This window comes from Rattus rattus, chromosome 15 (assembly GCF_011064425.1).
Source record: "Rattus rattus isolate New Zealand chromosome 15, Rrattus_CSIRO_v1, whole genome shotgun sequence".
Taxonomy (NCBI): Eukaryota; Metazoa; Chordata; class Mammalia; order Rodentia; family Muridae; genus Rattus; species Rattus rattus.
This window is the reverse complement of record NC_046168.1, coordinates 21,316,059-21,326,975: the sequence shown is the minus strand read 5'-3', so window position 1 is coordinate 21,326,975 and position 10,917 is coordinate 21,316,059. Positions and strand designations below refer to the sequence as shown.

Genomic DNA, 10,917 nt, shown 5'->3' with positions numbered 1-10,917 from the left:
AATGCGTTCCTGCAACTCAGCAATTTTGCTTCTTTTTTATTTTTACCAGCAAGCTTTCCTAGTAAATAAGAGATTTGAACATCTTGGCTTTTAGAAAAAGTTAGTAGCATATAATTTAGTTTTGCCTAATAACTCAAAATTTGAAAGTTCATGTCTTAAAGGCTCCTTTGTTTCAAAATATTTGAGGTTAAAAATCTTCTAAGTCTTAAGCGGCTTGTGGAGTAGGGCAGGGCAGGTCTAATCAACACCGATTTAACCAAATACTGATCTTTTGGAATAATTGGAAATTAAATGCACACAGTCACATAGTACACGTGCACATCGACAGTAAACCAAGGCAGTGATCATACCTTTCAATTATAGCATGCAAAGGCGCTGTCTCGCAAGCGAAGTGCAATACACACACAGTACATGGGACTAACATTTTTGTAAGGCCTTGAGTACAGTCCACAAATGTTTGCGCATGTGCGCACTGATACTCTCAATCATGAATGTAGCATAGTTTGTTTTCTTTTAAATATTGCTGTAACCGTCATCACATCTTTAGTACAGAAGATATTTGGACAGAATGTTCAGACACACATTCCCACATGTGCAAGGAAAAGTTGACAGTGTCGAACCTGTAGGAAACCTGAACCTAGATGCTAATTCCTCATTCGCCGTGTGAGCAATTTGATATTAGGAGCAGCCTAAGTACTTATAATTCCAATCAGTTCTCCGTGGGTTTCTTATTATTCTTTTGTTATTTTTCAGCCTATGAAGAGGTACAGGCCTTGAAATTTTTGTTTTTGTTTTGTTTTTCTGTTTTGTTTTGTTTTTTTTTTTTTTTTGATCATTCAAGTGTAACCACTAAGGTATCTGAAATATTTTTCAGCTGAGGCTTCATCGTGCCATTTTGCAAAATAGCACCACATAACAGTTTGAACCTTGGTTTCTGTAAAATGCAGTGTTGGTTGCTTTGTGAATAAAAACAAAAGCTGTGTTTAGGAGATTTTTTGCCTGAAGCCTGTAAAACAGATGAATCTGATTAACTTTGGGGAAACTGGACTGGCCCTTCATTGTAATGTAGATGTTTCAAGGGTGGGAAGATATTTTAAGAAGGCATGTAAAGAGGTTTCTTCTCTCTCTCTCTCTCTCTCTCTCTCTCTCTCTCTCTCTCTCTCTCTCTCTCTCTCTCTTTCTCTCTTTTTAACTCAGAGAATGTTTTGGCTTAATAAGTTGTGTCTCAGCTGGGCTCATGTTTTGCACTTTTCTTTTTCCAGTGGAACCTCTCCCTTAGCCTGTCTGAATGCCATGCTTCACACTAACACCCGAATAGGGGATGGAACATTCTTCAAAATCCCTGGAAAGTCAGGCCTCTATGCTCTCAAAGTAAGTTGGAGCGTTTTGTATACCGTGTGTCACATAGTTTGAGGTATGTCAAGGTAAATACGATTGGATCTCTATGAATAACCTCTGTGCCCGGAAGGTTTTCAGATGCCATAGAAAGGGTTTTGTATGAATAATGAACGGTGACAGATTTCATTAAGGAACGCCTCAGAGTTTCCTTTATAAACGGGGGAATGGAACTTGTCCATTCTCTAAGACCTCTAGGGAGGAAAGTCCCAGAGCGTCGGCTGGGAGTTTTAGGTGAGCAGGGTTAGCGTACACATCTTGACTTTACTGCAGTCGTGTCTGTACGCTTGGACCTGTATGCCTGAATTTATAATTGGGGTAGCAAATGATACGCTGGAGAAAGTCGGGATTCGTTTGTTTTGTTTTGTTTTTTACCAATAATGAATGTATGTATAACATATATGTATAGAAAATAAAATTTAAACCATGAGATATATAGATAGATATCAGAAGATGCTTCGGGTGAATGCTTCTTAATTGTTTAATGGACTCTTCATGCGCTTGAGAATGGGAAGTGACATATGAATTAGAAAACTCCTCAGGCTGCAGCTTTTGCCAAAAACATAAGAATATGATCTACCAGAATAATTATAATCCACTAGAATAATTTGTTGTTTTGCACTGTATTAGATTGGCTAAGTCGAAAACAAGTTCTTGCTTTAATAAGTGATGAGTTCTTTTTAAAGTTCATTAATTCCTTTGAGAAGTTTTGTTTTCAATGCCCAGAGTTATACTTGGCAAAGTATTTCTCCGTTAACTTGTAATTCCACCAATTCTTCTCCCATTGTGCATTATAGAAAACAACATAACCACGTTACAATTACTTGTATTTTTCCATTTGTTTTTTTCATAGCTACCTGGGTGTTTCATTTATTGGTCAAATTTCTGAGATGTCATCCATTGGTCTTTATCAGAAGGAACATAGGATTGAAAAGTGAAAACTGTATATATCAAGAGGAAATCTTGTGAATAGATTTCTTTCATATTTATGTCTGTGTTTGTTTTATGTATGTGAGTGTTTTGTCTGCATGCATGCATAACAGATGAGGGCACTGGATCCCATAGGACTACAGTTATGGATGGTCGTGAGGCACTGTGTGAGGCTGGAAATGGAATTGGGACATCTGGAAGAGGGGGCAGTGTTCTTAACCACTTGAGCCATCCCTCCATCCCTGTGTATAGATTTTAGAAGACTACCTAGAAGCATCTACTATGGTGATGGTGCTTTTTCAATGCTTTATTTTTCCCTTCTTTTATCCTAAGAACTAATTTTTCTATTTAGAGTCGATCGATCGGTACTACAGTTCTTACTCACATATAACTCTGATGACACCCCCTGATTCTAAGAACATTATTCAGATGTATTCAGTTGCTAATATATTTGTAAATCTTTTTGGTGGTGTTTTTGTTTGTTTTCAAACTGCTACAGAAAGAGGAGTCATCATGCCCAGTGGATGGAACATTGGATCTAGTCTGTGACCCAGACCTGGATGGCGCTGAGATGGCAGAGACCAGTGCCAACGGAGAGGAGAACAGGGGTGAGTGGGCCTGACTCCAGCTTTCACCTTTGCTCTTTTAAAAGTGCTGTTGTTTAAATGTTAAGTCACTACTTGGCTGTTTCTACCATCAGAGATACAATTTTCGAGACATTGTTATCACTTAAGACTTACTGCCCATCATTTTTGTTTTAAAAGTTTAGCACCCAAGAAAACGATGACATTTTTTTCCATCTTTGTTTATTTTAAACAGTATGTGTCCCAGAATAACTTTATTGGTATTACCAGAATCTGTATTTTGCTCCCATAGAGTAGGAGAGGGGTCCTGGATGGTGTTTCTACTTTTATTTCTACGATGGACTTAAGATCAACATTGGCTTATGCCTAATGGCTCTAGTTTTGGTTATTTCTTTGTTTCTCGTAAGTTAAGATCAGTGTTGCTATTCTGCAAAGAATCAAGACAATGTAAGGTAGATTTTCATCCCACAGAAGCTACTGTGCTGGAGCTCAGCCAACTCTCAGGTCCCACAAATGGCCACAGATAGTTCCTGAGAGGAAGACTGTCACATTAAATACTCATCTGTGGACTCGTAGAAATCACTAAACTATCTTTAAGCAAACAAATGTTGCAGAAATACAGCAGTTCAGTAATAATTCCAAGTTGTCCATTTAGCTCTCAGCACAATAAACACCTAGCCCTTTAACTGTTTATGTAATCTCAATGGCCCCAGAAGCCAAATGCTACTTCATTCCACGGACTGAAGGAACAGGTTTTAAGGGTTGAGAGGTCTGCATAGTGGGAACAGCAGTTATAAAGAACTGGAGGCAGCAGCGTCCTGGGAATATTATGGAAATAGCAAGAGATTTTATAAGGGAGATTTTAGTAAGATACAAAGTCATACAGGCATATTATGTACTATCTTGAGGTATCCAGATATTATTTTAAATGAGATACTAAACCATTACATGGTTTTCAGACAGAAAGATAATGGTATCCATGGGATTCTGCTAAAATCACCAAGGAAAATGAGATACAAGTACAAAAACCAGGGAGGCCAGTTTAGAGTGCATTGCCATGATCTAGTGGGGGTGGGGTTGAGAGTGCTGAAAGTGAAAGAAAAGCAGTGGATGGGGTGGCCATGACTAGTTTCTGGATATATTTGAGGGGTGATCCGACAGGAGGTGCTAACAAATGTAGAATTAAGGTGAAGGGCATGAGTTTGAATCTAGACTTTGGGTGGTGTGAGTAGTCAAAGAATAGTATTATTCTTCATACCTTAGCTTCTGTATTAGTTACCTTCACTGTTGCTTGAACGACATACTCAATGAAAGGTTAGGGTTCGTTTTAGCGCATGGGTTGAGTGTACAGTTCACCATGGCAGGGAGGCATGGCAGCCAAAGTTAGAAACAGCAGCCACATTGCTCCTGCTTTCAGGAATCAGATGGGGTTTGGCTTGCTTTTCTGCTTTTATTCAGCCTGAGACGCTAGCCCCATGAAATACTGCAACCCATAGATTTGGGTGGGTTCTCTCACCTCAGTGAAGCTAATCAAGAGACTTCCTCTCAGGCATGCTCAGAGAATGCTCTGGGCTAGTTCTAGATTCTGCCTACTTGATGATCAATAGTGATTTGCCAGAATGCTGAATTTCCAAATGAGAATTAGTTTGGAGAAGGTTTCTTGAGTAGGAGCTCAGATTAGGGTGTGGAACATGACACTGTGTTTGTGATCTGGATTGGTTAAATGGTCACTGACCTGAAAGGGAAACATGGGCCGAGAATGGATACCTAGAGATTTTCTGTTTACTGGAATTTGTAGCCATGAAATTGGTTGAGGTCATTAAAGGTAAATTACAAAGAAAAGAGGGTCAAAGACTGAGCCCAAGGGCAGTTGACTTTTAAGAGATTGGAGAGACTAAAAAAAGGTGAGTGATTACAAATCATTACAAGTAGATGGATCTAGAACATGCTTTTGTATAGGAAGCTGAAAGAACAATGTGTTTCTGTGAAGAGAGATTGAAAAATGACAATATCTCCTCCCATATAAGAACTGACCAGTCTAACCCTGCTTAGCTCTGGACTCAGACAAGAACAGGAACATTGTCATCCTTAGCAGCACCAGATGTTTGATGCCAGTCTGAGTTGGAAACCTTGTCCCAAGATAGGGAAAGGTGTAAAGGGAGGAGAGAGAGAGTTGGGAACCATGGCAGAGAAGGGGAAATCAATGTCTACTGGGTTTATGACTTTTTAATGAACATTGTAAGGAAAGAGACAGCTTTGAGGTCTTCGAGCATAGCTTGCATGTGATGGGCACATGAAAGCTAGAGAAAAGTAAACAGAGAGGAGTAGAGACAATGTCAAGCATTTAAGAGAATTTTAGAGGTAGAGAAAATGCTTGGGAGTGGGATATAATCAATGCAATTGTTTTTGCCTAATGAAGAACGATTATTAGGATCATTATTTGTTTATTGGAGGATAAGCAGACCTCATGGGAAGGATGTTGCGCTGTCATGTGCCTAATGAGTGAATGACGTCTAAGCAGATGAGGAGACTGGTTTAGTTAAGGGTACAGACATGATGGAAGGCAGTCAGCAGAAAACTCAGGCTCTTCCAGTAGGAGAGGCGGCTGTGGAAACATGTGCAGGAGGGACCTGAAGAAGTTGGTTCTTCCTATTTTAGCTTTTCCTATGGAAAGGTTGTCAGTTTAGTAGCCAAAGTTTGGATAGGAGAAGCACTCTCACAGACATAAGGGAAAGAATAAGTCTGCTTATGCATCTGAAAGCATTAAGGCCATACTCCTACATTTATCAATGTTGGGTAAAACAGAACAACAGCCATACTGTGATTTCTCAAAAGTTAACATTCTGGACCACAGGTGGATTCAATGGAGAACGAAGAAATGGAGAAATTTATGGTTTCCACAGCGTTTAAGCTAGATGTTGCTACTACCTTTGATGGATGGGTTTATCTAGTGTGGATTGCTGTTGATATGCAGGTGAGGGCTGGTGAAATATAAGACTAGATTCTGTGATTGGGCAGCGATAAAAGGAAGGCAGGGCTGAGAGCTTCAGAGAGAAAAGACAGGACAGACAGACAGAAGGACAGAGAAGATGGAGGAAAAGGGTGAACCAGATCCACATGGCTTCAAGTAGCCACAGGTAGCTATGAGTATCATAGAAGGCATAGCATAATATAGGGCAATTTGTCCATTGTAGGTGGGCAGCTTGTATCAATAGAAATGGACTCTGACTTTATTGTGTGAACATTTTGTGAGTTGAGAATTTACTGATATAAATCTGACTGATAAGTTACAGGTCTCTAGAGTTTTGATTTTACTGGATTATGGGGATTTGTGACAGCTAGCCACAGATGGTGGATGGCTGGGGAGATAGGAGCAGTTCAGAAGCAAGCAAACCATGAGCAGTTAGGTGAATGCCACATAGGGTTAGCCATGAGGCTGGGAGACCACTGGGGCTGGAGAGTAGCCGGCGATAGTGTGGGTTGCTTTTTAATTCTTACACACCACAACCTTTTTGAAGGAAGATTTGTAAGAACTGACAGGGGCCCCGATTATGGAATTCAAGAACAATTTTCATGAATACTGAAGCTGAAAACTATGATAGAAATAGTACTGATGAAGTGTACTAAGTAAGAGCTAAAATCTTCCAGAAATAGAGGGTAACCCAAGAGTTGTACAGAAAGTACAAGGTACAGCAAAGCACAGAAGTTTGTAAGTAGCATATTTACCTTATCTGGATTGGGCAGAGGCAAAGTACCTTGAAGTGGAACGGCTGTGGTAACCATGAGCAATGCTCACCAGCTCAAGCATAGTAATGAGAGAGAGAGAGAGAGAGAGAGAGAGAGAGAGAGAGAGAGAGAGAGAGAGAGAGAGAGAGAGAGAGAGAGAGAGAATGGCCCCTTTCCCTAAGAGTCTGGCAGCCACTTTATAAGAGGAAAATGACTGACTGGGAAGGGCTTACTCTGGGGTCTAACTGCTTCTGAGTCATCTGTGTTCTTGGATGTGGACAGATCCATGAGTAAATGAACCTTTATATGCCCCCAGAGTGAGTCACACAGATACATATCCTCTAATGACACAAAACAATACTGGGGATATCCAATGCACAGGGACAAAGGAAGAGTGAGGTTGCACAGATCACCCTACCACTATTTCTAGGCCCAGTGGTGCAAGATGTACACAAAAGACAGTCTGCCATGTAGCAGCCTCTTTGGGTCCTGGTACATACAGGAGAGAGCCAAGATTTGCCAATCAGGATGTGAAGCAATGGTTCACAGAAGATGTTGAGATTGCAGAAGTTTGCTAATGACTGACCCCAAATTCCAGGGGAGACAAGGATTTTCGTGATTGTGTAGAGATAGAGGACAGGGGAGGAGCCCTCAGTCAGTAATTAACTCAGAGCAAGGATAAGCAGACTTCCCTAATTTGACATGTGATTATGTACTTCACAGAATAACTCAGACCCACACATATCCAGCAAATGTGACCCAAATTAGATTTCCTGGCATCGCCTTTGAAGTTGCATTAGGGAAATTGCTTTGGGGAAATCACTGAAAGAATAGTAAATAGCTTATTTCCTTGAGTATTCCTTGGCTCACCCACCTTTGTATCTTATTACAAACCGTAATTGCTTCTTGCAGGACAAGCATATTTCCTATCCAAAAAAAGTACCATGTATAGTGTGGAAAACCTAGAGAGTGAAAAATCTATTGAGTGCGGGCTATGCCCAGCCTTTGGAAACAGCCACCTTGCATGGACTTACACGGATTTTGATATTCACAGCATTTCTATGATGCAGACAAGAGTTACAGGTTTTGTTATTTGATTCGATCTCAAAGAAGAAACGAAGAAACCTCTCTCTCATTGTATCTGCGCCCAGGTTTGTATCGGACACCACGAGCCAGTTTCGCAGTATTCTGAAACTCTGACTGAAACAGCAGGGAACAGTTACCAGCTAGTGGTAGAGATGAGTGGCCTTCCGACGTGAGCCCTAATGTGTTCCCAACCTCCTCCTGAGAAAGTTTTCCCTGTGTGTGGGTGAGGATATGAGGGAGAAGTGGGAGAGAACAAGCAGAGAAGGATGAGGAGAGATGGGCCCACTACCTGTCCTTCTGTCTGTAGCCCCTCATATTGCGTCTTTGGTATAGAGGCTGAAAGGATCTAGGCAGGTAATAACTAGTGATTGGTAAGATACCTTTTGGCACAGTTGAAAGAACCAGTCTGGTATTGCTGAGTTATTTAAAATTAATAAGGGTAAATTGGCATCTGTTATTCCATCAGAGAGAGAGAGAAGCAAAGATTGTATAGGAAAGGAAAGTGTCTGCCATTGGCTGATAGTGACCTGGGACTGGCGCCATACTTCACTGCTTCAGAGTGCCTACTGGTCGTAAGGAGTTCACGTCTCAGTTTTCTTGACTCCAGCTCCAGGAGATATGACCTGTTCTTCTTGCCTTACTAATATGAACAGATATACACTCATATGCTTAACTTTCAAGTAAAGTAAATCCTTAGATAAAGTATACCAACCAATATATTGTAATGCTATAATACCTGAATATCAGTCCTTTTAGTATTTCAAAACCCTGAGTGCCTACCTTAAACGTCTCTTCGAGTCAGCTGACTACAAGAATCAATTCTTAGAAAATGTCTGCTGCTTTTCCAAGACATATTTATTAAGTTTTGGATGAAACAGTCTACAGTGTGGAAAAAAGAGGTCTATTTTTGACAGTAGGATTTATGTGACAAAGAAATATGGCTTTGTACATGTTTCTTTGGCTTCTGAGCAGTCTTTGAAGTGAACAAGTATTGAACACATAGACTTGAAAAAGTAAACTGCTCAAATTTTATAAGCTAAGCCCTGGAGATCAAAGAGTGATTTAGGGGGATCGGCTGATATATCTGTGTTGACAAGCCATGAGAAGTTATGCCTATATAAGTATAGATCTGTGTCACACAAAGAAAATATTATGAATTTTATGGTCTACTTTAAGCAGAGATTTATGAGTATGTTTGTGTCTGAGTTGTTTTTTGAGCATAACACACAGGTATATCATGATTTTCCTCACATAATAAGTTGCTTTACAATGCATTGCCCTCTTGCAGAACTCATAATATTTTACATTAAATAATACCACCAGTATACAGTCTTTACCCTCTTTATCCTCTACTTAAAAGTTCTTATTAATGAGAAAAAGTGTCCCTTTTATAGCCGTAATACATTTCATGCTTAAGATAAACAGCAAAGTACTCCCTTTAATGAAGAAACGGGAGAATATATAATTTTCATCTACTGAGATCAAAAACATGGTGGGGGTTGAGAAAAGAAAAAAATTCTGCTTGCTATTAACCCTCATGGCTACGGGGAGGAAGCCACACTCAAGCCAGGGAATTAGTATTTTTGAAGTTTCCATTCACAGAAAGGGAGAGGAGAGGGCAGTGTAAGGTAGGAGAGAGGACAGGGAGAGAGGGGAGGAGAGAAGAATGGAGGAATGAAGGGACAGAGGGACAGAGAGAGAAACACAAACACATATCCAATATCTAGACCTTAAGTCCCAGTCTGTAAAATGATTTCGCCATTTCAAGACTTCTTTATGTGACCCCTTTTTCATTATTCTTTATTGCTAGTTTTACAAGAGAGGTTTTTGTTGTGTGATTCTTGGCAGGGTCGTAGTAATGTAATGAAACATTATTCAAGTCACTGTTTTCCTTGGCTCAGTGTTTACTGAGGAGGTCTTTGTGTGTGTGTGCGTGTGTGTGCGTGCGTGTGTGTGTGTGTGTGTGTGTGTGTGTGTGTGAGCGTGTGTGTGTGTGTGTGTGTAATAAAACTATTGAAAGTGAAATGTGCTTTGGGATGGTTCAAGAGTATGGGTAAGAGCTCTGCTGATACATCAATCACACGAGGCCAGGAGCTTTATGGATTCTGTGGAAAGTTTCTAATGAAGGCTCAGGCTCCTGGCAGGAGTGGTCACACTGTGTGTTCTACATTCACATTGGCCCGGGTGAGGATAGAGGTAGAAGGGTTAGAAAGGGAATGCCTTGAGCGACTAGATTCTACTCACTACATTAGTTACCTTTTCCTATTGCCATGACAAAAAATGCCTGAAAAAGGCAACTTAAGAAAAGAAGGGTTTATTTTTTCCTTCCAGTTTGAGCCTTAGCACAAAGCACGTTCCCCCCCCACTGTCAGGCAGCAGAAAGGTAAATGCTGGCGCACAGCTCCTGTTTTCCTTTTTAATTCACTCCACATCTCAGTCCTTGGGATGCCCCAGTCCACATTCCAGGTAGCTTGTCCTCCTCAGTTAATCTCCATGGAAACACTCTTCCAAGTTACACCCATCTGTGTGTCTCCTAGAGGACTCCAAACCGAGTCAGGTTGACACTCACAGGGTTATGTTTTGCTCTGCAGTTGCAGTGCCCCAGTGTGTCATGTTTAGAGGTGCTCCATGTCCACACACGTGTGTTTGGGGTGGGGTATGCAGGATGTTTTAAGCAGGCTTCCAATCAAGAAGAGATGGCCTTGTCATGATCTATCTGGTATCCCTTTCTAAGAACTTTGTGGGCATGTACTAGAAATCCCTTCTGGGTTTGTAGCAGCCCACCTGGGTTTTTTAGGTGGGGGGCAGGGTTAAATACATTTATCCCTTATTCAGTATCTCTACATTTTAGTCAACAGCTTGTTAACTAAAGGAGACACCTGCTCTACCTTGGTGGGCTCCAAGTATGTGAATATTTGTTGTGTTAGCTGCATATGGAAGAAAGTACAGAGGAAAGAGAATACTCTTCAGAGAAATGACCACTAGCGGGGTGGAAGACTTCCTCTGCCCACTCCTTCCCATGACTCAGGCTTTCATCTCTGCCCACAGATTTCATAGTTCATGAAGAAATAAAAGAGATTTCCAAAGATCATTGTGCTCTGACTTGTCTTAAACACAGTCCATTTAAGGAGACATTTTTCTAACAAGGTATCTAGGGAGGAGAAGAATCTTACAGTCAGTCCTTACTTCTTTTTGC

The 10,917-nt window shown here is 40.7% G+C and overlaps 1 protein-coding gene across 1 annotated transcript in view; it reads left to right on the top strand.

Moving 5' to 3' along the window:
• The first annotated feature begins 1,262 nt into the window (after positions 1-1,262).
• Positions 1,263-10,917, top strand: part of Asxl3 (ASXL transcriptional regulator 3) — a 104,773-nt gene continuing 95,118 nt past the window's right edge. The window contains exons 1-2 of the mRNA XM_032886225.1: positions 1,263-1,371; positions 2,825-2,933. Of these exons, the coding sequence (XP_032742116.1) occupies positions 1,294-1,371; positions 2,825-2,933 (187 nt within the window). The 5' untranslated portion in view covers positions 1,263-1,293. The remainder of the gene's footprint in view (positions 1,372-2,824; positions 2,934-10,917) is intronic.